The 27524-nt window shown below is 43.0% G+C and overlaps 2 protein-coding genes across 3 annotated transcripts in view; one reads left to right on the top strand and one right to left on the bottom strand.

Annotated features, from left to right (window-relative positions):
* The window catches only part of FGF2 (fibroblast growth factor 2), a 68475-nt gene extending 47620 nt beyond the window's left edge, over positions 1-20855 (top strand). The window contains exon 3 of the mRNA XM_088452287.1: positions 20605-20855. Within this exon, the coding sequence (XP_088308413.1) occupies positions 20605-20790 (186 nt within the window). The 3' untranslated portion in view covers positions 20791-20855. The remainder of the gene's footprint in view (positions 1-20604) is intronic.
* Positions 20445-27524, bottom strand: part of NUDT6 (nudix hydrolase 6) — a 35203-nt gene continuing 28123 nt past the window's right edge. For both annotated transcript variants that reach the window (XM_088452286.1, XM_088452285.1), the window contains exons 4-5: positions 23112-23166; positions 20445-21508 (exon numbers count right to left, since the gene is read on the bottom strand). In XM_088452286.1, the coding sequence (XP_088308412.1) occupies positions 21114-21508; positions 23112-23166 (450 nt within the window). In that variant the 3' untranslated portion in view covers positions 20445-21113. The remainder of the gene's footprint in view (positions 21509-23111; positions 23167-27524) is intronic.

The raw sequence follows: 27524 nt of genomic DNA on the forward strand, positions 1-27524 counted from the left end.
GAAAGTCAACAACAGCCATCATGCAGGTAAGACCCTCTGTGGATGCGATTGCTGCAGCAAGTATACGGTTACAGGAGAATATATATTAGCTGCTCCGGGACTCCTCTCAGAGCTAACTCATTTTTGGGGGCATTTTTGACAACGGTGCAAAACTTGCTGTATAGTAAATTGCATGGTTTATATCCTTTTAATGTCGATTTCTGTTCTAAAGTGTGGTCTCTGTTTTTGATGTGGTTTTGAGCCGAGTAATGCAATCCTAAAGGGAAAGTGCCATAATTACGTTGAAATTGCAAAATGTACCCCTAGGGCTCTTCTCAAAACCTATGCTAGTGGATGTTCATATAATACAAGATTATTATTTAACATTATTTAAAAGATATCACCATTATTGTATGTGGCACTACTGGCCCCAGCAAGCATACACTGCTTGGGTATGTTGGTGCTTGTAGAAATTGTGTCATCATAAACATGGATGGAAGAGCATGCTGGCACTTATAGATCTACAAGCGCCAACATGCTCCGGCATCCAGGTTCTTCTGGGATATGTAGAGCCACTTATAAAAATACTGTTGAAAAACCCACAAAGTGAAAAAATATTTTTACTCTACTTAGTTAGTAGTGCCTGCAGCGGCTAGAGTGCATCCTTAAAAAATGCTCTTCTGCTACTACGCTCTGTCAGACCCTACACTGGTTGCCTGTAATTTCTACTTCTGCTTACACATAAAGCTGGGTACACTGAGCGATATGTACCCAGCTGATATGTCGGCACCGACATATTGGATCCTGGGTACAAATCAGAACAAGGTAATGAACGACGGAACGGTACCTCGTTCCATCCTTCATTACCGGCAAAAAGGCCGCTTGCGATATTGTCCGGTTAGACATGTAGCATTGCCGACCAGACAGTGTCGCAAGCATCTGCATATTGTCTGTAAACACTGAGCGATGCAGCCCATACGTCGTTCCGATTCGGCCGGAAACAACATATCATGCCGACATCGCTCCAGTGTGTACCCAGCTTTAGGTTATCAGCCAAACTACACCAACATACATATTTGCATAACTCAAAATATCTCCCAACTTAACCTCTCAACTCTGTGCAAGATCTGCATCTCTCATTCACACTCGTTACTCGCTCCCATTTATGATTACAAGACTTTTTATGGGCTGGACCTACTCTGTGGAATGCACTCCCTCCAAACCTTCACGTGTTTCCTGAAAACTCACCTCTTCGAGCAGGCTTATCTAATCCCAGAATCACCAACTTCATAAGCTACAATATTCTACTATTTACCTATTACATAGTCCACACATAACTTTACGTGTTCTCTTTCTACACTCACACATCCAGCTGACCCCAGGACAACATTGCTGTTTGACTGGATCATACAGCCCACCAAGAGCCTCTGCAAAGTTCTGCTTGTGAGCTGGGCCTTCTTTCCTCTCTGTCGGTCTTGTTTTACTATTGGTTTTTTTCCAGTTGTAAAGTGCTATGGAAAATGCTAGTGCTATATAAATAAATGTGAATAATAATAGTAGAGTCAACGCATTGTCATATCAGGGCTTTTCTGCTCCCCGTGCTGGCCATGCCCCAGAGCGCATGACATCATGCGGAGGGGGCAGGAGTGCCGGGATTTACAGCACTGCTTGGAGCATCCTCAGGATGTTCCGTAGGGCTGTAACAGCTGCAATGTGCACGTCTAAAGCTTCATCTGGACACTCCGGGTGGCACTGCAGCAGTGATTCTGGCTGCAGGGTGCCGTTCAAGGAACCCTGTTAGCCAGATGAAGGTGCCGTTGGTGTGCAGCAGTGTCGCCCACAGAGCACTGCGTTCTGTGCGGCGGCAACAATCGTACACCCTTAGTTATGGCCCTGAGCCCACATAAGATCTAACTACACTGATATTGATAAAACATATAAGGAATAAAAATTAAAAAAGAAAACCAAAACAAAAAGAACTGGAAAAGACACTGGGCCTGATTCAGACCCGCTCGCTAGTTGCTGCCGCTCGCTCCCAGCATATGAAAATTCAGCTAAGTGACGTCAAGGCAGCCGCTCGCACGGCAAGGCAAGGCATAAGCACGCTCACTATGTCTGGGCGAGCGATCACTTTGTGTTTATAGACGCCCACCAGCCTGTCTTTAGCCGCCCACTTGCGTACGTCATCTCCAGGAAGTATATACAACCATCAGTACATTGGGATCCATCGAATCTGACCACAGCGCTTGCGGTTGTCTGTACCCCACCACAAGCACTGCGAGCACTTCAGTGTAAAAATCAACCAGGTGACGTGTACTATGACGCTGCCTGTTAATTATGCACGCCCCAGAAATGGCGTGAAAACACTCTGGCACACCTGCGTTCGCAACTCCACTCCCCCGTTACTACTGCCCTGCCACTGTTACCACCCACAAAAGTCCTCTCCTGTAACTCATTCCACTGGGCTATCTTTGCAGGGCGAGCAAGATATTTCCGATCGCCCGTACTAGTTTGCGCACGTGCACACGCACTGCAAACTACACGCACATTAGTGAACATTGTCTGCAACGAGCAACCAGCTCTGAATGAGCTCCTCAGTACGGATCGCAACTGCGATTGCAGCACAACATAAGGACGCACACCTTACCTTACACACATCCGTAATACTTAGCAAGACTGCAAAACCATCAGTAACATTGAGTACAATCGCAGCCTCACGCACGCTTGCACAAGGTCTGACCTTACTCAGGAATTGCTAACCTCATTGCACGCAATGAAAGCCCAAGCTGCGTATGGCATCGCAGTGGCTAATTTATGCACGCCCCTGCAGCGGCGTTCAAACACACTGGCACGCCTGCGTTTTGCCGACCACCCCCGTTACCTCCCGAAACAGTACTTCCTGTCAATCACTCTGCGATGGGTCTGCGTAGTCACTGCGATCGCAGTGGAGTGTTCGTGCATAGCGATGCATGAGCATAACACAACAATCGGCCGATTGCGTGCGGAATCGCAGTTGCACTGCTTCTTGCAGAGGCTCGTTGCGAATGACAGACTGGGAAACCTGTCACTAACTAATTATGTGTATTTTGATTTCAATTTAGCAAAAAATATATGCAACTCAAAACAAGTATGCAAATCCAACTGTAAATGAACTAACTATAGAGATAATTAAAAATGTAAAGAAATACACTCACAGGTATTCAGTCAAATGTGGCAATATGTGTAACAATCATTGTATTTCTGATAACATATCCTGTATACCTTACTATAGAGGACTCACATAAGGAGGGGACCCATGCCTTGTGTGCAGGATCCAAGAAATTGTAAATAAGAGAAAGATAAACATTGTAATATTCCAGCGCTTCGGTGAAAACAGAAAATCCACAGAAAACTGTTTACCAAAGAGTTTACTTTTTCTGCCCTACTAAGCAATCAACATAGCGGTAAGACTGGCTGAGAGGTCATGTACGAAGGCCTCATAAAACACAGCAAATAGTTTTTGCTTAATTTGCATAACCTAATTAATGGAACATTTGTAGTACCTATGTAGATATTACAATACAATATATACAAATACTGTTTATTCTTCCTAATAAGTTAATTTGTGATTTCACGTTGAAAGAATACATACTGTTAAAAAATATTTATAGATAATGCTTAGTGAAATAGTGTGAATAATAGTACTAAAATAATAAATATATATTTTCAACTCTAAAACCAAAAAGATCAGTTTGACACTGGGCAAACTGTCCCTACTTCACATGCTTGCGTAGGTTCTCTGGGATATTTACACTACAAAAATAACATTATTAGGCACATAAACAAAATCAAACGCTACATCAACAACACATGCAGATTTTCATACAGTTCTGCAGTACTTGGCTGGCTCCTGAGTAATCATTTCCATTGTTTATATACTGTACTAGCGTTTGCCCACAGCTTTGCACGCGTTGATGTCTGTTATTGCTCAGCGGAACTAATTTTACAAAGACAGTAGTGGCATCTAATATTGTGAGGTATATTTTATATTGTAGACATAAGGTCTGATTCAGCTTGGACCGCAGTTGCTAATAGGCACATAATCGGCCTATTGTTGCATTCTGCTCATGCGTAAGCACCACAGTGCGCGAACTGGCTGCTGCGATCGAGGCCGCGATTGCATAGGCTACGCAGACCTATCGCAGAATGATTGACAGGAAGTGCCATTTGTGGGTGGTGACGGGGGGTGGTTGGCGAAACGCAGGCGTGCCAGTGCATTACAACGTCGTTGCAGTGGTGTGCATAAATTATCCACTGCGATGCCGTATACAGGTCAGAGCCTATGCAAGAGTGCGTGAGGCTGCGATAGTACTCTATTGTACCGTTGGTTTCGCAGTCTTGCTAGACATTACAGATGTGAGGTAAGTAAAGTGGGCGTCCTTATGTAGTGCTGCGGCGGCATAGAGATCACAATGAATTAGCATACTATCGCAGTTAAACTGTGTGCAGAATTGCTATTGCAATCGCAGTTGCGATCCGTAGAGAATCAGAGGTGTCTTTCTAAACAATATTTGCAGTTTTTCCTTCAGGGATTAACATGAAAAGATGCTTGGGGCTACTAGTGAGCAAGTCATGTGAAGGCTACTTAACCTACAGTAACACTGGCAACTAACATGAGCAACAATATGTAGTATTTGTCTTGGTGTGTCATCTACTGGATTGACATGTATACTGCAACTTCATGAGTCAATATAAGCTGCCTGATTAGTGCTTAATATATAGTTGGATTTTTCTGCGAATAGATCTTGAGCTATATATATGTATTTCTATATGCATACATATATAACTGTTTAAGTTCAGGGTGTGCAGTATATGTATATATTTATATATAAATATACATTTATATACATATAGTCATTTTGGACTTGAGGAGCCTGTGCAAATTCCGATAAAAAAAAATGATGTCTCCATAGTTCATAAACAGTCCCTAAAAGTATATTTTTCACAAAAAAATATATATTTAACGAACAGACAGAAAAACAAAAATTCTGAAATTCTTTTTTTTGTCTCCATAGTTCATATACAGTCCCAAGGAGTACATTTCTCCAATAAAAATTCTATGTACAGACACAACCACTACAACTTTAATATATATATATATATATCTCAATATTATACATATATATATCAATATTATACACAGTATAGCACTTTGCTTCAATTATTTTGTCTTTACTCAGATCAATTAGAATCTCAGATGGAAGGGCCACTAAATCGAAAGTTGATAAAAGGAAATGTCTCTTAAAACATTCTCAAATGGTTGTGCAAAACCTCCTATGCTGTAGCAAATATTAAAATACTGTCAATCCCTTGCAGCCCTGGAAATTAGGCCCTGATTCAGAGCCGGACGCTCTGACAGAGCGCTTGCTCTGAATCAGGGCTGGGCTATATTTTTTTTAGAGCGGCCTCCTGGCCGCTCGCATAGCTGTGTGTGACCACCCATATATCGAGCGACCAGGAATATATAGCGAGCGGCCAGGAAGATGGTCGTGATGGTCAAGACCATCGCGACCATCGGGCTTGCGACGAGACCCTTGTGGTAGGGTCTCGTCGCCGCAAGCCCCAGAGAGATTTCATCTGTAACAGAGCCAAAATCTCTCCCACTGACATCACTCATGGGAACGCCTCCGTTTGCAGCCACCCCCCCAGCCCGCCCACCAAAGTGGGCGTGCTGTCACTCAACATCGACAGCACGCCCCCTTTGGTACGAGACCCGGAGCGACGGATTGCCCGTCGCTATCCGGGTCTCACGCATGCGCACGACGGAGCCGGCTGCGTTGTGCGCATTCGCTCTGGGCCACAATCGACCCGGTTGCGAGCGCTCAGCGCTCGCGACCGGGTCTGAACAGGCCCTTAGTATTGTAATAGCAATTATACTTTTCGTAGATACTAGTCTTTTGGACCCATCATTTGGTGGGATGCTAGTTATATTGCTTGGCGTTTCAGGTGTTTTTCCCCAGTCTCTCATCTCTGCCAGCAAGTGAGAGCTGTGAAGGGACAGGGCCTCCATGCAGCTCTTACTAGACACACACTAGAGGATTATATAATAGATAATGACTTGTATGTTCTTCTTCTTCTTATTGTTTATTTATATGGCGCCACAAGTGTTCCGCAGCGCCTTACAAAGTACATAAACAAATAGATTGATTTACAGTGACTTACAGTACAGTACGATACATTACAGGACATGGATAATATACATTGCTACATTCATGACCATAACACCCAGATAAGCAACAATGCAAAGCAATCAAGTGTTAGGTGCCCTGGTAGAGAGTAAGAAGTAGATGAAGGTATAGAAAGGAGATGCACAAGAGGGTAGAGGGCCCTGCTCAAAGGAGCTTACATTCTAAGGGGGAGGGACAGACAAACAGGGGTGAAACAGATGGGGTAGGCAGGGAGGAAGGAGTATGTAGCAGCAAGTTAAGATGAGAGCTGGAAGGCTTTGATGAAATAGTGGGTCTTGAGAGCCCGCTTGAAGGATTGTAGAGAGTTGGAGAGTCTGATGGGAAGCGGGAAAGAGTTCCAAAGGTGGGGACCAGCGCAGGCAAAATCTTGGAGGCGGGAGTGGGAGGAAGTAATCAATTGGCATGAGAGGCGGCGTGCATTTGTTGAATGAAGAGGGCGGACAGGAGAGTGAAGGGAGATGAGATCAGAGATGTAAATGGGAGAGAAATGGCTGAGGGCTTTGTGAGTGTGAGAACCTTAAATTGAGTTCTAAAGGGGAAGGGGAGCCAGTGGAGGGCTTGTAGGAGGGGGGAGGCAGATGCAGAGCATTTTGAGAGGAAGATGAGCCGAGCAGCAGCATTGAGGACAGACTGGAGAGGGGAGAGAAGGAATTTGGGGAGGCCAGATAGGAGAAGGATACAGTAGTCCAATCTGGAGATGACCAATGAGTATATGAGGGTTTTAGTGGCATCCTGGGTGAGAAAGGGTCTAATCTTGGAAATATTTTTAAGATGAAAGCGACAGGACTGTGAGAGATTCTGGATATGTGGTTCGAAGGAGAGGGAGGAGTCCAGGATAACTCCAAGACAGCGCACTTTGGGGCTAGAGGAGATAGTTGTGCCATCAATTGATAAAGAAATGGTGGGAAGTGTGGTTATGTAGGGTGGAGAGAAGATGATTAGCTCAGTCTTAGACATATTAAGTTTAAGAAATCACTGGGACATCCAGGAAGAAATGGCAGAGAGACAGTTGGGAGACACGAGTGAGGAGAGAGGTCAGGGGAGGAAAGGTATATTTGAGTATCATCAGCATAGAGATGATATTGGAGGTCAAAAGAGCTGATGAGTTCACCTAGTGAGGATGTATAGAGTGAGAAAAGGAGAGGTCCAAGAACAGAACCTTGGGGAACACCCACTGCAAGAGGCTGTGGGGGAGAAGAGGAGTCATGAGAGGAGACAGAGAAGGATCGGTCAGAGAGGTAAGAGGATAGCCAGGAGAGGGCAGTGTCACGCAGACGAAGGGAGTGAAGGATTTGCAGAAGGAGAGGGTGGTCCACAGTGTCAAAAGCAGCAGAAAGGTCAAGGAGAATGAGCAGAGAGTAGTGGCCCTTGGATTTAGCAGCAAGGAGGTCATTGCTGACTTTTGTGAGGGCAGTTTCAGTGGAGTGGAGAGAACGGAAGCCAGACTGAAAAGGGTCAAGGAGGGAATGAGAGGAAAGAAAGGTGGTAAGGCACTTGAAAACAACATGCTCAAGGAGCTTGGAAACAAAAGGGAGGAGAGAGATGGGACGGTAGTTGGAGAGAGTGTTAGAATCAAGGGTTGGTTTTTTTAGTATGGGGGAGACAAGGGCATGTTTGAATGCAGACGGGACAGTGCCTGATGATAGGGAGAGATTAAAGAGGTGGGCAAGATGGGAGCAGGCAGAAGGAGAGAGGTAGCGGCGGAGACGTGAAGGGATAGGGTCAAGGGGGGAGATCGAAGGGGGGGAGGACATGACTTCCTCTCCAGATACAGGGGAGAAGAAAGTTAGAGTCGGTAAAATTGAAGGAGAGGGGTGATCTGGGAAGAGAGGAGGTGGATAGCAGGGGGACTGGTGGGATATGGTGTCCTGACGTATGGAGTCAATTTTAGATGTAAAGTAGGTGGCAAAATCAAGGGCAGAGAGCGTGGAGGGAAGGCGAGGAGGGGGTGGGCGGAGGAGGGAGTTGAAGGTGGTGAAGAGACGGTGGGGATTTGAGGACTGAGAGGAGATGACGTTCTTGAAATATGACTGTTTAGAGAGGGAAAGGGCAGCACTGTATGATGAGAGCATAAATTTTAAATGGAGAAAATCAGCCTTAGAGCGTTATCTTCTCCACTGTCGTTCGGCAGTTCGCGAACACTTTTGCAGGTATCTGGTACATTTGGAATGCCAGGGTTGAGGTGTAAATCTGCGAGGGTGAATAGTGATCGCCGAAGCAACAGACTCCAGAGCAGAAGTAAGGGAGGTATTGTATAGAAAAATGGCTTGTTCAGGGCAGGAGAGAGAGAGGATAGGGGAGAGAAGTGAGTCAAGCTGGGAAGAAAAAGAAACGGTGTCAATAGCGTCAATGTTACACTTAGTGATAGTGGCCTTAGGAGGTAGAGGAAGGGAAGGGAAGGAGAGAGGGATAGGTTAAAAGAGAGAAGGTGATGGTCTGAGAGGGGGAATGGGGAATTGGAGTAATCAGAAATATCACAACGGTGAGTGAAGACCAGGTCAAGCGAATGCCCACTCACATGGGAGGGTGAAGAGGTCCATTGGGAGAGACCAAATGAAGACATGAGGGTGAGGAGTTTGGAGGCAGAGGCTTCTGTGGGGATATCAATAGGAATATTGAAGTCACCTAGGATAATAGAGGGAACGTCAGAGGAGAGAAAGTGAGGAAGCCAGGAAGCGAAGTTGTCAATGAATTTGGAAGGAGGGCCAGGGGGACGGTAAATGACAGCTACTCTAAGGTGAACTGGTTGGAAGAGGCGTATAGCATGAACCTCAAATGTAGAGAAAGTAAGAGATGGTTCAGAGGGTAGGTGTTATGTTCTGGGTTGCTTGTGGACCCGGGGTGGTAGCAGGAGCGATCACAGAAGCAGATTTGAAAATAAAACTAGGATTTTTAATAAGTGCTTGAGTAGACATATAATGACAGTAAACAAAAGTCCAGGAAAATATAAATGTGCACAAGAGTTCTGTGGTGGGAGCAAAAGGGTTAATGTCCAGGTAGAAACAATTAGAGCAGTCCAGGTGTGCAGGTAGTGAAACTGAAAATAATCAAGCCAGGTTTGCAGGTAGTGAACTGAAAATAATCAAGCCAGGTTTGCAGATAGTGAACTGAAGCGCAGGATGTCAGCAGGCTCAGGCACTCAGGTATGGGCAAGGGTGATGGAGGTAGCGGGGTAGTCCAGTGGGAACTAGGAGCTGACAGGCAGACTGGCAGACAGCGAATTCACAGGAACAGGAAAGCACAGAGAACTCCCTCTCAGCTAGGCTGAGATACACGTTGCACTGGCAAAGAAGGAAGGCACTGACCCTTCCTAAATACCCCATGCCGTGCTGTTACTGGCCGGAGGGAACATGTGACTCACCAGGATTGGCCAGCCTCATCACATGGCCAGAAGGCAAGATGGCGGCGCCCATGCCAAACGGAACGGAGACGCCGCCAGGCCTCACCAGCGCAGAGTGACAACAGGGCCGCACAACAACGCGCGCAGCCAAAGCCCCCCGCCAGACACCAGCTCCGCCACCAGACAGCCCGCGCCACAACGACCTCACAGGTAACACCCGCCTAGCGCCATGCTGAAATACCCTGGCCGTGACAGTACCCCCCCCTTTTGGGGTGGCCTCAGGACACTCACCAGGCTTCTCCGGATGGGCAGAATGGAATCTCCTGATGAGCGTGGGAGGGTGGACATCACGAGCATCGGTCCAGCAACGTTCCTCTGGACCGTAACCTTTCCAGTCGAACAAATACTGAAGATGACCTTTGCGCAGACGAGAGTCCAAGATCTGGGCGACTTTAAACTCAACTCCTCTCTCCGTCTGGACTCGAGGAGAAGCAGGTAGAGCATTATGGAACGTATTCAGGACTAGGGGCTTTAATAAGGAAACATGGAAGGAATTGGGAATTTTTAAGTATGGGGGTAACTGTAAACGGTAGGCCACTGGATTAATGACTTCTGTTATGGTGAAGGGACCGATGAAGCGGGGTGTGAATTTCATAGACGGAACTCTTAGACGAAGGTTCCGAGTAGACAACCAGACCTGGTTTCCTACTTGCATGCGTGGAACTATTCTACGCTTCTTATCGGCCTTGGTCTTATAGCGAGAGGATGCCTTCAACAAATCAGACCGTACTTGAGTCCAGATGGTAGCAAAATTCCGCACCGTGTCCTCCACGGCCGGATCATCGAAAACAGGCAGGCTTCGGAATTCGGGAACACGAGGATGAAGGCCATATACAACCTGAAATGGCGTTTGGTTAGTTGACGAGTGGTAGGAAGCATTATGTGCAAACTCAGCCCACGGCAGCAAGGCAGCCCAATTGTCCTGGGAAGATGACATAAAAATTCTTAAGAAAGTCTCTAGATCTTGATTAACTCTCTCGGTGGAGCCGTTGCTTTGCGGATGGTAGGCCGTGGAAAAGTTTAACTTCACTTGAAGAACAGAACACAAAGCCCTCCAGAATTTTGCAGTAAACTGCACACCACGGTCAGAGACAATTTCAGCAGGAAGGCCATGTAGACGAAATATGTGTTGGACAAACAACTGTGCCAGGTCAGGGGCAGAAGGTAACTTCTTCAACGGTATATAGTGGACCATCTTAGAAAATCGGTCTATTACAACCCAGATAGTGTTGAAACCTTGAGAGACTGGCAGATCTGTGACGAAATCCATGGAGAGATGCGTCCATGGACGTGATGGAGTAGGTAATGGAAGCAATTCCCCAGCTGGAGCTTGTCGTGATGATTTATGCTGGGCACAGGAGGAGCAGGAAGAGATAAACTCCATTATATCTGCCTTCATAGAAGGCCACCAATAGTGTCTTTTCAGGAACTCCAAGGTCTTCCGAGTGCCTGAGTGCCCTGCAAAGCGAGAGGAATGTGCCCAGGTGAGAAGCTGCTTCCTTAATTCTGGGGCCACAAATGATTTTCCCGTAGGAGGCTGAAGTTGTAATGCGGCGAAAACTCTTGATTCCAAGACAGGGGTATTGCTTTGATTTTCAGATTGATCATCACAGAGGAGAGATCTCGATAGGGCATCAGCCTTCTGATTAAGTGCTCCAGACCGGAAGGTCAGGGTGAACTGAAACCTGGCAAAGAATATTGCCCAGCGGGCCAAACGAGGACTCACACATTGGAGGTTTTTGAGAAATAGGAGATTTCTATGGTCCGTAAATACAGTAAATGGAAACTTGGCGCCTTCTAGCAAATATCTCCATTCCTTCAACGCCAACTTTACAGCTAGTAGTTCTTGCTCACCTATGGCGTAGTTCCTTTCGGCAGGAGAGAATTTTTTAGAAAAGAACTCACACGGATGGACTCGGTTGTCCTCATAACGTTGAGACAAGACTGCTCCCACAGCTTCAGATGATGCGTCTACTTCCAACAAAAAAGGCCTGTCCAGATCGGGTTGTCGAAGAACTGGTGCTGAGATAAAGGCCTGTTTTAGAAGATGAAAGGCAGACTCTGCCTCAGGTGACCATTGGGCAGGATTAGCACCTTTGCGGGTCAAGGCTGTAATGGGAGCCAGCAGTGTAGAAAATCCCTTAATGAAGCGTCTATAATAATTTGCGAAGCCCAACAATCTCTGGATGGCCTTCAGAGTCTGAGGTCGGGTCCAATCCAGAATTGCCTGTACCTTCTTGGGGTCCATTTCTAAACTGGAGCCAAATATTACATAGCCGAGAAAAGGTACACTGGGCACTCCAAAGACGCACTTCTCCAGTTTGCAGTAAAGGTGGTTTTCTCTCAAACGGGTCAAAACTTCTTTAACATGTTCTTGATGTTTAGCCACAGAGGGTGAAAAAATCAGTATGTCATGCAGATAGACAACAACCGAAACATATAACAGATCCCGGAAAATTTCATTAACGAAACTTTGAAAGACAGCAGGGGCTTTACACAATCCAAAAGGCATTACTAAATACTCGAAATGTCCATCTCTGGTATTAAAAGCGGTCTTCCATTCATCGCCAGCTCGGATACGAATGAGGTTGTAAGCCCCTCTTAGATCTAATTTTGAAAAAATGACAGAGCCCTTGACCCTATCAAACAACTCAGTAATCAGGGGAAGAGGGTATCGATTCTTTACAGTAATGTCATTAAGGCCTCGATAATCGATACATGGTTCTTAGACCACCGTCCTTCTTGCCGACGAAGAAAAACCCAGCTCCGGCAGGTGAAGTAGAGGGGCGAATGAACCCCTTTGCCAGGTTGTCCCGGATGTATTCGGTCATGGCTTGAGTCTCAGGCAAGGACAGCGGATAGGTACGACCACGAGGTGGTATCTTATCAGGTATCAATTCAATTGGACAGTCCCATTCCCTATGAGGGGGTAAGATATTTGCTTGTTGTTCAGAGAAAACGTTGGCGAACATCTGATATTCCTTGGGAATGGCAGAAGAAACTAATGGAACTGTCTTTCTCACAGGTCGAATTTTTGGAAGACAGGATTTCTGACAGTCCATACCCCAGGACAGGATCTGCATAGAACTCCAATCAATCCTGGGATTATGTTGACGTAACCAGGGTAGACCAAGAACAATTTCTTGAGAGGCCTCTGATATCACCAGGAATTTTAAGGACTCAGAATAAAGTGCCCCAATTCGGACCAATACTGGTTGAGTCTCTTTAGTGACTATCCCGTTAGTTAGAGGGCGTCCGTCTATAGAGGTCAGAAAGATGGCATGGTTGAGAGACAAACAAGGAATCTGAAATTTATCTATGAAACTAGACGTTATGAAATTTCCGGCTGCTCCCGAGTCGATTAGAGCAGTAGCAAAGACAGGTTTGGGTTTAAGATCCAAGGCTAGGGTAATCGTGAAATCTTTAATTTTTGGAGACGGGTTCATAACTCCTAACTTGATGTCTCCAGGGTCAGTTAGGATTTGGCATTTCCCGGTTTACGGGGGCAAGAGATCAGCAGGTGACCGGACTCTCCGCAGTACAGACAGAGGTTCTTTTGCATTCTTCTCTGACGTTCTTCTTTAGAGAGGTGTGTATGATTCACCTGCATAGGCTCCTCCTCAGTAGGGGAAGGAATGGGACGGGTAGAAATGGAGGGGGTAAATGACCTTTGCCGGTCAGTTCTGTTTTTTTCAGCCTGACGTTCCCTGAAGCGTAGGTCAACTTTGATACACAACGAAATCATGTCGTTCAGATTAGTAGGAAGCTCTCGAGTGACTAGATCATCCTTTAGTCGGTCTGACAACCCATACCAGAAGGTCGAGGTGAGGGCTTCCTCATTCCATTTGAGCTCTGATGCTAAAATTTGAAATTGCACGGCATATTGACTGACAGGACGGACCCCTTGCCTCAGTGTCATGATGTTTGATGATGCTGATACAGTACGCCCAGGGTCATCGAAAATCCTCCTGAAGGATGACACAAAGCCTGCGTAATTATCCAGCAGCAGATCTGAGCGCTCCCAGAGTGGGGAAGCCCATTCCAAGGCCTGGCCGAATAACAGAGAGACTATATAAGCCACTTTAGTTCTTGCAGTTAGAAAGTTGTCAGGCTGCAGGGTAAAATGTATGTCACAGTGATTTAGGAAACCTTGGCAGAGTTTAGGATTGCTGTCAAATTTATTTGGTAAAAGAAGACGTAAGCGGGGAGATGATCTGCCTCCTGTATTCCCAGACGCTGATGCGGATGTAGATGCTGGTACTTCAGGGGTAGAAAAGGAAGTTTGCAAACTATCCTGTCGCTTGGACATCTCTTGCAAAAATTTAGCCATCTGATGCTGCATGTTTTCCAGATTTTCTAAACGACCAGAAATGCACCTGAACAAATCCACTCCTGACTCCTGATCCATGGCCGGCTCCATGGGGCCAGTGCAAACTGTTATGTTCTGGGTTGCTTGTGGACCCGGGGTGGTAGCAGGAGCGATCACAGAAGCAGATTTGAAAATAAAACTAGGATTTTTAATAAGTGCTTGAGTAGACATATCATGGCAGTAAACAAAAGTCCAGGAAAATATAAATGTGCACAAGAGTTCTGTGGTGGGAGCAAAAGGGTTAATGTCCAGGTAGAAACAATTAGAGCTGTCCAGGTGTGCAGGTAGTGAAACTGAAAATAATCAAGCCAGGTTTGCAGGTAGTGAACTGAAAATAATCAAGCCAGGTTTGCAGATAGTGAACTGAAGCGCAGGATGTCAGCAGGCTCAGGCACTCAGGTATGGGCAAGGGTGATGGAGGTAGCGGGGTAGTCCAGTGGGAACTAGGAGCTGACAGGCAGACTGGCAGACAGCGAATTCACAGGAACAGGAAAGCACAGAGAACTCCCTCTCAGCTAGGCTGAGATACACGTTGCACTGGCAAAGAAGGAAGGCAGTGACCCTTCCTAAATACCCCATGCCGTGCTGTTACTGGCTGGAGGGAACATGTGACTCACCAGGATTGGCCAGCCTCATCACATGGCCAGAAGGCAAGATGGCGGCGCCCATGCCAAACGGAACGGAGACACCGCCAGGCCTCACCAGCGCAGAGTGACAACAGGGCCGCACAACAACAACGCGCGCAGCCAAAGCCCCCCGCCAGACACCAGCTCCGCCACCAGACAGCCTGCGCCACAACGACCTCACAGGTAACACCCGCCTAGCGCCATGCTGAAATACCCTGGCCGTGACAGTAGGAGTTGGTAGAAGTAACCGGGGGATAGAAGGACCTCTACCCCACCACCATGGTGACCCCCAGGCCGAGGGGTATGAGAGAAGATGAGGCCCCCAGAGGAGAGAGCAGCAGGGGAAGTGGTGTCAGAGGGTGAAATCCAGGTTTCAGTAATGGCTAGGAGATGCAAGTTTTTAGAGATGAAAAGGTCATGGGTGGGTATGAGTTTGTTACATACTGATCTGGCATTCCAGAAGGCACAGGATAGAGGGACAGTGTTTGTGGGAGAGATGTGAAATAGATTATTTGGGTTGCTGTAGCGAGAAGGTGAGTTTAATATGGGTGGCCGAGATGAATGTAGTGGAGAGATTATGCGGGGACCAGTGCTGGGAAGGGAACCTGTAGGTGGTTGGCAGGGAGGGAGTTTAATATGATGGGGGTGGTATGGGGTGACATGGAGAGGAGGTTTGGAGGAAGGATTATCAGTGGGGTAGTAGAGAATGAAAGTGTATTAGTGGGAGAGGAGAGGGAGGATGGCAGACAGAGGAGGGGAGATAGAGGAAGGAGGAGGTGGAGGAGACAAGGGGGAAATGATATAGGTGGAAAAAGGGGGCAGAGCAGAGTACTAGGTAGACAGTGAGTGGAGGGGGAGGTACACATGATAATGGTGTGGAAGAGTTGAGTAGAGGGAGGAAAACTAGATGTAGGAATAAAGTATGAGTGCAGAGAAGCGAGTAACAGGACAATGGAGGAAAATGTGCCTGCAAAATTTCCAAACTATTATTGAGCAGAGGAAAAGAGGAGAATGGAATATTAAAGTAAACTGAATTAGAAGACAGATGACAGGCTAGGAAAAGAAGAGAGGTGGGAAGATATTATTTCTAAGACATATACTAAAATTGGCACTGAATACAGTAAGCTATGAGTTGTTTGTGAAACGAGCGAGTCAGTACAAATAATAGCAGGTGTAAGTTCTTATAGTGAGCAAACAGAGGCCAGTGATGATTGTCCAGGTGATGAAGACAGCAGTTGCTTGTAGTGTAGATATTGTGAACTTACATTTCTTGATTATACTTTGTCCATATGTTCTTGTTAAAGAATAGTTTCAGGTTAGAGTGGTCTCCTTCAGTTTAATCCCGGTATAATGCCGAATTTGGTAAGAAATGCACTTTTACAAATTATGCACTTCTAATAATTATGCCCTACTCAGCCCAGGGCCCTTCAGCCTTCCTATGCACTTAAATAGTCAGTGCTTGCATGTGTATGCAATGAATCCAATCATCCCCCAATACCCTCCCACTAATATGGCTAGCAATAAATGTCTAACATAAACAAACAGTGAATGCCACAAAGCTAAGAAGAACTAGGTCTAGTAATCTATACAATTTTCAAATAATTTAAATTAGATGATCTGCAGCAAGGATGAGTTACCTAGTTTGCAGTACAATTTTCAAATAATTAAAAATTAGATGATCTGCAGCAAGGATGAGTTACCTAGTTTGCAGTACAATTTTCAAATAATTAAAAATTAGATGATCTGCAGCAAGGATGAGTTACCTGCCAATTAAGAAGAAATCTGTGTCAGTTCTCAGTCAATATCAGCTGAAGATGTCATCTAATAATGCCGGTATAATGCCGAATTTGGTAAGAAATGCACTTTTACAAATTATGCACTTCTAATAATTATGCCCTACTCAGCTCAGAGGCCTTCAGCCTTCCTATGCACTTAAACTTATCAAGCTGAGCTCTATATGTATGTAAGATGGTAAATCAGTAGCGCACACAGGGGAAGTTTCTGAGTACCCAGCAACTACCCCTGATGGACCAAATGATTTTCTGGCTGAGTGGCGGGGCATGAGCCGTATACCCTCATGGCATTATGACATGATTTGTGAGTCTGAGGGGAGGGGGCGGAGCCAATATGACACATAGACACGCAAATTGCTGCATTATGCTGCAGGGGGTACAGTACCCTGGTGTACTATGCATTCCGGATCACACAGGAAAGGGACAATAGCAAAGGGGCAACAATAGCTTTATATTACACATCACACAATGTAACAATGGTAACATAACTATGTGCAATATATACACAAAATACACAATGTAATACCATGAAGTATCAGTTTGCATTGAGTGCCCTCCACCTTCTAACAGTTTGGCTGTCTGCACGGAGTTAAGCATATTATAGTCTCTTGCCCACTTTGGTTATCGCTGATGGTGAAGATGGCTAAGAGAGATCCTGTTGTGAGAGATCCTGCTTCTGTTGTATCACTGGCTTGATCTTGAGTGTCTCGGCTGCTTAGTCTGTTTTTCCCCTACCAACTTGTTAGTGACCTGTTTTCAGTCAGTCCTGTCCATGAGGTTTACTGAGTCACCCAAGTCGGAAGGGAGCTCCTGAAAGAGCTGTTCCATGTGTAGTCTTGTATTTTCTGTTGGCATGGTATTGCGGTGGATTACCGATATTCAGCGCTTGTCCATCCTCTTTTCCGTATATATATATATATATATATGGTCCAGAAAATATGTACAACACCTGAGGATATCTACTCAGCCTCTTTTATCCTCTTCCTCATGTTCTGTCCCAGGTCAACCCCTAGTGGGAGTCATTGCTAGCCTTCAGAATATTTTTTGTTTTGTTCAGATATCTGTGGGGTTTAGTGACCATTATCATGGCTAGTGTCTGCTCTTTACCCTTCTGTGGCAAAGTGCCCTCAAGTCTGGGGATGTGATCCCAGAGAACATTTCCTTTTAAGTCAAATGAGGGACTGAAGATACACCACTGGTTTACCAGCTCTAGTTCTGGTGACTTGCAAAGGTAGGGGTTTCAGATGGAGTTCTGAGCCATGTATATATAATTACCTCTGTGTCCACTTGTCAGTGACACTATACAAATTTTTGTTACAGGTGCTAAGAAAAAAAAAAAAAAAAAACTACCAAATGACAGCAGTTGAAAATGAGAAAATTTGTTTTTTGGACTGAGAAATTTCCCTTTAAAATTTAAAGTAACACTCTCCTTGAGATGTAATAGGATACAGTTTAGGTCTCCCATATCCAAAATGCTTGGGACCAGGGGTATTTTGGATATCAGAATATTCTGTGTTTTGGAATATTTGCATATTATAATGAAATATCTTGGGAATGGGACCCAAATATAAACACAGAATGCATTTATGTTTATATACACCTTATACACACAGCCTGTAGGTCATTTTATACAATATTTTCAATAATTTTGTGGCTCAAACAAAGTTTGTGTACAGAAATTACATTTTTGTTTCATATACACCTTATACACACAGCCTGAAGGTAATTTTATACAATATTTGTAATAATTTTGTACCTTAAATAAAATTTGTGTATATTGAACCATCAAAAAGCCAAGTTTTTATTATCTCAGTCATTCCGAAAAAATTCCGTATTTCGGAATATTTGGATATGGGAGACTGAACCTGTATTTTAAAACAGATCAACCTTTGGGGTATATTTACTAAAGGTCGATTTTAATAGATTTAAAATCAAACATCATTGATGTTGTGTTTCTGGGGCTAAATCACACATTTACTAAACCTAAAAACCAAATAAAAAATTGTCTGTTAGTAAATGTGTAATTTAGCCTCAGAAACACAACATCGATGTTGATTAATTTTGATCAAAATCGTCCTCTAGTTACTATTCCCCTTAATGTCAGGAATGGGATAATATTATCTGGTAAGTGAAAGGTTCTCATTAAGCCTTGTTCTGGTTTTTCCACCTTGCACACACATGGAGACTGAAGAGACCTTAAAGCAGATTTTCCTGGTAGCAGAATGGTATATTGCAGTGAGTGTGCAATCCCACAGCTATAAATAGGCATACAGTTAGTTACTATATATATATTTTTTGTTATAAGGAGTTATATTACTGTCTTGTTTGGCTCAGTGATCCATGTAACATATGAATCATTTGGTATATCATTACATTTATATGTTGGTGCGTTATTTGGTAAACTTTGAAATAAAACTGGCTAAATTAAGCTTCTTTATGATCATTTTCTGTGTTGAGAAGAGCCTACAGCTGTTATGGCCCCACTTGCAAATTCTATAATAAGGTCAGGATAAAATTTTCTTTATTTTATTGTTTTATTTGGACAGTATTTTATAGTTCACAAATAAATTACAAATGATGTATTAAAAAAAAATAGTAATAACATAAGAAAATATAACTGAAACAAAAGGCTTAGAATATACTGAAATAATAAAATAAATGGAGGATGTGTTAGTACATATGACTTTAAAAAATATATAGGTAAGGTATAGTAAAAACACAGGACATCACCTAAGGATACTGTATAAGTTACTTCTTCAATATCAATGTGACAGTGTCAGCACTTGGATGAGGAGTGCACGTTCTATCCTAATTTGAATGGAACACTTGTGCATGGTGGGAAATATATTTTTAGCAGACTTGTGTGACATTTGTGCCTACTGCTTCACATGCCTGGAGTGGGGTGCCAGCTGCTATAGTGGCATAGGTTATTATAACAGTATCAAAGATGAGTTTGGGTTTTAGAATTGTGGAAGTTGCAGAGTTGATGATAGGATCAAATCAAGAGCCACAATGTAATAAGTGGATGTAGACTTGTCATTCTCACGTATATCATCTATCCCAGGCAAATAACAGTTAACTTCAGGCTGAAAGAGGAATATTTTTTTTTCTAGGGAAGACTATTATTTGAGACCTTCATCAGTGTGTTTCCCTGTAACTAGCAAAATAAACCCATGATGTGGAGCCATATTATAACACTGAAAACTTACGTAAACAATCATTTATCTCTTTGTTTAATGACTAGCAGCATGGCAGACATCCAACTGCATTTATAGAAGTTCAAACAAATTTCAAAAGACTAATTTATATCATCTAAGATACTGAAAGCATTTGTATATTCTGGAAATACTTAAATATCAATGAATTTAGATGTCAGAAAACATCCTCTTGTGAAGCAACCCTATCATATTTATTTGTCGTTATTATATATTGTTTTGGGTTTTTTTTGAGAAAATAAATTGTTTACATAAGTATTCTCTTATTTTAAAGTGTACTCTCTGAATACACACAATGGAGACAGAAGTGTTAAGGACCTAGGGTTTGGTATATATGTTGACTTTCATAATGTCGACATTGAATATGCAGATATGTTCATGATGTTGACTTTCAGTATGTCAACACTGATTTTATGTTGACATATCATTTTGTGATCATTCTGTCCCTAAAGCTAACCCTAACCTTCTAGAGACTGTTGACATTCTGTCAATGTCAACATTTTGAAAGTGTTGAACTTCTGCTGTCCACATTGTGAATGTCGACATGTTAAATGGTGTCATAGTGACTGCACACCCTAACCAAGGTTCAGCATACCAATTCTCCGGGAATGCTCTAGTGATGTCACTATTTCTTAGTGATTCAACTGGCCCATGCCCCCGTGATGCCATGAGTTAATAGTGAATTGATAGTCTGCCCACAAAATGGCTGCCTTCACTGCATATAGGCAGGGGTACACTATATATATATATATATATATATATATATATATATATATATATTTTTTTTTTTTAATACATATATATATATTTATTTATTTAAGATCATAATGTGAAATTTTTCCCCTTGATAGGGTTTGGAATATATGCAGTGTCTTTCATTATAAAAATAGCGATGAGAATACACATTAATGTAAACGGGGCTATTTGTGGTGCACCTGTCCTGATAATACATTGTTGCTAAACTGTAACACTGTCTCCTTTCATCTTTATTTCAGAAAGTTGTAACTGATGAATGCTTCTTTTTTGAGCGGCTAGAGGCAAACAACTACAACACATACCGGTCTCGCAAGTATAGCGATTGGTACGTGGCGCTGAAGAGAACTGGGCAGTACAAAAACGGATCTCAAACTAGTCTGGGACAGAAAGCTATCCTATTCCTTCCCATGTCAGCAAAGAGCTGATCTCACAGGACAATTGTTTTGTTTCATGCAATCAGGAGGTAGACTTTTAAAGAACACTAGAATATAAATATATATTTTAATCAGTATTAAATGTGATTGAAAGTCTGAATACGTTCTCTCTTGTGACAGTGTATAAAGTATATATAATCATATTTTACTATAATTTCAATTAAATTTTGTCAATACGTAAAAATACATATGTGCTTATGATACACACTTAGCACATAAGTGTTGGCTCAATGAGGTATTTTGTATTCCTGAAGAGTTAGCTATAAATTGACAATATTACTTCCTAATACTACGTTGTTTCAATGTGAAGTCTGCTAGATGTCAGTCTTGGTTTCATAATGATCTGGTAATACTCTATGGTACAGAGAGTAAAACAGGCCAGAGTAAACAGCTGGGAATGTCCTCATAGTCAGGTCAATGTTCTGAAACCCCTCCTTGTATCCATAAAGTAGCACTTTAGCAATTCTGCTGGTGATAGGGGTGGTATTGCTAGTATATGCAAGCTCATAGAGGTCCATCCATTCACACTTTATGCACTCGTGAGGACAGAAGTTTATTCTGTAAGACAATGGTTTCAGACGACATATAATATACATATCTGACTTTCCGAACGCCCCAGGGTGATTATGCTGCTGCCTTATGCTTAAAAGGGACTTAAACTCTGAATTAATGCCAGTCTCCTCAAGAACTTCCCGGACTGCTGTGTCTCCTGCAGTGGAAAGGAAAACAAGAACACGTTTCAGTAATAGCAGTAGTAGTATTCCAATATGACTATAGACCATGAATGAGGTAATTGAGCAATGTCCTCAGAGAGGTGAAATACAGCACACATATTGTCTCACTCACTCTCATTGTACAAATTAGAAACAGCATAAACTATGCATGATATATTCCGTGCTGTGATTTTATCCGATCAGCTCAGATCATGTGTGAATGTTTATTTTCTTCATTAATGTAAAGCTATTAAGGCTGATGGACTTTGAGAACCTTTTTTAAATTATTTTATAGCGTTGAACACATTTAAAATGGAAAAAGCACATTTGTGGTTAAAACTAGAGAACTCAATAAGCTGAGAAAAAATTTAACATTTCTTTCCAGGTTACAAAGCAGAAACTGATAGAAACCTAGGGTCCCATTTAACAACACATCTTATTACCAGAGGCATATTTGCATAGTATCGCAGTGGTACTAACGAATATGCTATTGACATTTAACATTACTTACCTCCACGGGGGAAGTCCAGCGGCATCCTCTGCTCTGCTGCAGACAGTCTGCCAGTGACGGCCATTTGTATAATGCGTATGCACGATGGCCAGTCTGCACATGTGCATTACACTTTCACCTGGTGGGGACTCGGGAATGCCTGGAAGGCTTTGCTGAAGCTGGAAAAGCCTGTTGCTGTGTCCCCATTTCCGTCAATGGGAACTGTATCGCTATCGCCATCTACAGACGGCATAAGCGGAAACAGTGACAAACAGCGGTAAGCTAAGCTTACCGCTGTTTGTTAAATACTGACAGGAAAGCAATAGGGGTTACGAGTCGTTATTAAATGGAGCCCTTAGTTTTAATGTAGTTCTACTACCATTTTATTTTATAAGCTGCTATACATAGAAGCCAAAAGACAGTAATGCTGCGTACACACTAGACGATGTGTACCCAACCAGACATCTGCAGCGACGGGACCTGGCGGGGGAGCTGGCATTGACAAGTGCATACACACTTGCCGATGTGGGCAGTGGCGGCCATACTGCATTCGGCAGCACGCCCCCCGCTAACGACATCCTCCATTGGCCCTGCATGTAGGGCCGATGGAGGATGTCACTGACAATCCGCGGGAGCGCACATCGTCAGCGACATAGCGGTTAAACACTAGACAATGTGCCAGATATGTCTGTCCGATCAGCCGGACCGGACGAGATATCGTCTAGTGTGTACCCAGCATAAGGAAGATGTATCAAGCCTTGGAGAGAGATAAAGTATAGAAATTGCCTATACCAACCAATTAGCTTCTAACTGTCATTTTGTGGTAGATAGATGATAGCTAGAAGCTGATTGGTTGCTATGGGAAACTTCTCATTATCCCACTGGATAGTTGCATACGGTCCCCTTGTATAGCAGATATCACCTCCAGTGGCCCAAACATTTCAGAGATAAAGAAAATAGACTTTTATTAATAGGATCCGGTCTGTGAACAAATTTTTTACATATATATATATATATATCTATATATATATATACACATTTCAAGAACACTTGTGTTAATAAAATGATGAAAGCTGTTATTAATAGAAGCAATAGAAAAATATACCAACCAATATCTTCACATGCATCAGACAGTCCTCCTGGAAACTTCCATGCATTTACAGCCTGAAATGTTAAAGGACATTTTTCAAAGTTTTTCCATTTATGTTTTATATAAATTATAACGACAACCAGTATACATGTCTCTGAAGTGCAGCCTGGTGTTTACACATTATAAAGATGTTTATTAAATATAGTATGATTTAGAAATGTATTATAAACCACAGCAACTAATCAGATTTTTGTATCTGCTTGTGCGGTAATGTCCATGATTATACCTGTAGCCCAGATAGTACTGATCTGGTCACTAGGTAACTCTGGGTAGACACCAATGTGTGGTATAAATTGCATAGCTAACTGGTTGCTGTGAGATACTGAGATCTAATAATAGTTACACTTTTGTGGTATCATGATAATTGTATTCAATGGAAAGTAGAGTTAGAATATAAAACCAAATGATACAATGTTGAATTTAATCTGTCACACTTAGGGCGGTATTCAATTAGTTTCACGTCCACAATAAATTTTCGGCTGCCGGACTTTTTGCCTACATCGTGTCTTTTGGCCGCGGAAACTTATCGTTGCCATCCCCGCTATTCAAATCCAAAAGACGCGAAAACGGTGACACACAAAGTCAGAACAGGCGGAAAGTGGTGTCTGAATCCCCCCAGAAAGATGCATAAACATTGGGGACCAATGTAGTTGTGCCTGATTAGTCTTAATAAAACTGTTTGGGGTACCAGAGTTGGTACAATTGCCTCTAATTTGCACAAGTGGTGAAGAATGGCATAAAGCAGTATTTTTTGGAGAAAATAAGTAGTCCTGGCAAATTTGGGGTACTTGGAAATGGGTGCTAGCATATTTTAAAGACGCTAGAGTGAAATGTGAAAATTCCCCTGTTGCAAACACCTGCAATCCCAAAGACACCTTGCCCATCCTTGCAGACCCCCAAGAAGACTATTTCGCTACTTTTTATGCTTGTACCTCCACTTTGTACTTTTTAGCCCCCCAAATGAAAGTACTTTTTTTGGGGTGTTCCTCACTTTTGTTTAGGGATTTTTTTGATGCAGTTATCCTTTTAGGGGCTGTCCCAAGAGTTCTGTGTGGCTTCCCTACCTTTGCACCCCAAAATAAATAAAATGCACTTCTTTTCTCCTGCTATTCAGAGGCGAATCCTACGCGAAAAGTATTTGGAATTGAATATGGAGCTGAGTTTCCGACTGGCGAAAAGTCGCAATCGGCCATGCTTTTCACGGATCTCGGCTTTTCGCTTCTAATTGAATATGGCCCAAAGCAGGGGCGTTTTAAGAGAGGAGGGGGCCTGTGTGCACTCCTCGTGCGGGGCCCTCTCCTCTCTCCCTGGTGGCTGGCAGCCGACTGACGTGGCTGGCCAGCCACAGGAGCATTAGTAGACTCCGGGCACTAGAGTGTGCCCGGAGTCTACCGCGCATGCGCAGAACACCGGAAAATGGCCACGGCGGCCATTTTTCCGGTGTTCTGAGCAGCAGTGACACCCGACGCGGGACCTCGGACAGGTACGTTTAAAAAAAATATGGGTGCAGTGGGTGCGGTACGGGGCCCCCCTGGACCCGGGGGCCCTGCACACACTGCACCCATTACAGATACGCCACTGGCCCAAAGTTTGTATGAGTATTCAGAGAGGCTCACTCCCTTTTCTTGTTTATCTGATAACGTTCTACTTTAAAGCACAACTGAAGCCTATAGAACAGCTAACAGTCTCCTATGTACAAAATGGCTCCCACATATTATACTTTCAGCAGTCTGACAATTATTGTAATACTTTCAAACTTTGGTAATATTTACATATATATAAGAACAGTACAAAATGTCACATAGGAATAATTATTATATCCAGTGTACAATTACTGTAGTAGTGCTGTAACCCATATTCCTTTCAGATCATGTTGCAGTGCTTACTTTTGTGCACTTGTGGAGGAACAAAAGTTCACACAGGTAGAGTTCAGTGAAGTGAGGTGGTTACTTGTAAGCTTTTGTGAATAGTGCAGTTATGGAGCGTGTTTATTGATGAAATGGGCAAAGAGAGCTATTTTTTAGGGGTGTCCCTCGCTGTACCAAGAGTACATGTCACTTTTTGTTCAACAAAAGGCCTTAAATCATGCACCTGTACAGAGATGAAGCTCTTCCGATCATATCCAATGCTTTGAATTGAGCACAGTACTTTGGTACTGTAATAAACAGCTGAAGACACATAAATGTGCCACATGTAATACAGACAGGGCCGGTGTCGACTTATGATTAGCCATAAATGAAGCTATACCAAGCTGTATTTAAGGATTGAAACAGAAAAGTCTTATTGAAGTAGCTCCTTCTAAAGTAGCACATCATTTGACTTTGATGTACATTTACACTCATACCCACTTCTCACCACACCAAGGTGCACTTCTATGTTGTAGAAACCGCCCTGAGAGTGGAGGATTCCTGGGTGCACCATCCAGAACCACGGCATAAAGTGCTGCGCATCTAGCGTGCTTCACGAATGAGGCCCAGTGCCTTTGTGTGTGTGTAATGCGAAGGCATGAATATCTAGAACATATAGCTAACGTGATATCCAGACGTGTATGATAGTAACACAATGACTGATTTAAAGAAGACTGATACGTAACAATGCTGCTAGTCATCTAAATAAAGGGAACTGATCACTTTCATGATGAATAAATATAGGAGAAGGTGAGACTGCTCATATATCATGTTAGATGCAGTGCTGTTTGTCATTGTAGACTATGGACAGCTGTTTGTCGTACAATCAAGTGGTAACTGAATAGAGCGCATGAATGTGATCCTTTCTGTTTAATCATATGGAAAACTTGCAGAAGCTGCTATGTTAGGGGATATGCTGTATGGTCCTTGTAATAGCTTTTTTATCAGAGATATTTTACACAAGTTACTGTTTTACATTATATTTCACCAATTGAACAATGTTGATTTGTAGTACTGTTCTTAATGCACTGACTGTAGTGGCTTATCTTTTTGTACCTATTATTAAATTTTATCTATTTAATGACTATAACGGAATAATGTTTTATTTATTTATTTAAAATCTCTCTTTCATACAAAATGTCTATTTGAAACAGACCATTTCTTTTTTTTATCTCTCTTGTCCCATTCAATGTCAGTGTTATTGTGCTATATGGGAAAAGTCTCTCAGTCATACTCCAGTCTATTCAGACTAACAATACCATACAGTATCATGCTTCCATGTCCTGATTTTGGCTGCTAAAAGGGAAAAGCCCTATCAGAATAGGGGCAAGACAACATCCAAAAGAGACATGGTTTGGGCTGATATGGAAAGGGCCTAATTTGTCTCAAACTACCAATGAGGAATGTTGCCAGGTATGTAGTGGTGAAAGACCAGGATGTTCTGCAGATGTTAGCGTTTATCACTTTGACTACTGTACACTAGTATGCTAAATTCAAATAAATATAGCTGTTAAAAGTACCCTATATATCCAGTTGCAGAAGGTAATTTGGTATATATATGAGGACCACTTACAGTTTGTAGATACTGATGAAATGCTGACATATCATCCCTGGTGGTCCAGCAGTGATTTACGGCTGCAGGGGCACCTTCCGTGTCCTGCCAATTATGTATCACTTCAGACGCAGACATCTGGCGGACTGGCTCTTCCAATTAGTATTCTCCCTCTATTCCTACCTCTAGTGCCTAATTCTACCCCCCCCCCCCTTAGCCTAATCCTAACTTCCTCCAGTCAACACTGTAACATCGCAACTTGTCAAGATTGTCAAACTTATGACTACATCCCGTTACGAGGTATCTGCCTAATCTGCCACAGCTGTAAAGGGCCTGTAAAACCCAACACTTGTGACCTAGATCAGTAATGGTCTGCAACATGGCTAGACTGTAATTATCTCTTCTAAATGCCTGTGCACCTTACAGTCAGGTACCCCGAGAACCGTCCTCTATTGGCAACATGATTTGGCTACATATACATAAAGGTTAATACCTCTTATGTATGCAAAAGTAACTTACCTTTGTAATATTAAAGTAGAGTTTTCTCATTTGCACACTGAAGATGTCACTTCTCTGCACTGTGCTCTAGTAACGTTAAATGAACTTGCCAGTATGACTAGGCCAAGTTAAAAATGCACTGGCCAACAGGTTGGTTTTGCCTTTTTAATTATTGCTGCTTTAAAAATAAGGGCTTATTTGTCAGAATCTCGTCCGTTCTCATCTCACAGCCTATTACATAAGGCCCATGGTGACACTTTTGTATATTTATTTATACAAAATATGGCAAAGTATGATACTTGTTTTAACCAACGTAAAGCGAATATTATTATTGAAATGACATTTATTTTTCTGGTAATACCAGTAGTGCTGAGTGTCAATTATTCAGAATAATCTGATTAACAAAAATGATAGC

The sequence above is a fragment of the Taudactylus pleione genome, unplaced genomic scaffold (genome assembly GCF_031769625.1).
Source record: "Taudactylus pleione unplaced genomic scaffold, aTauple2 ptg000036l, whole genome shotgun sequence".
In the NCBI taxonomy this organism is placed as follows: Eukaryota; Metazoa; Chordata; class Amphibia; order Anura; family Myobatrachidae; genus Taudactylus; species Taudactylus pleione.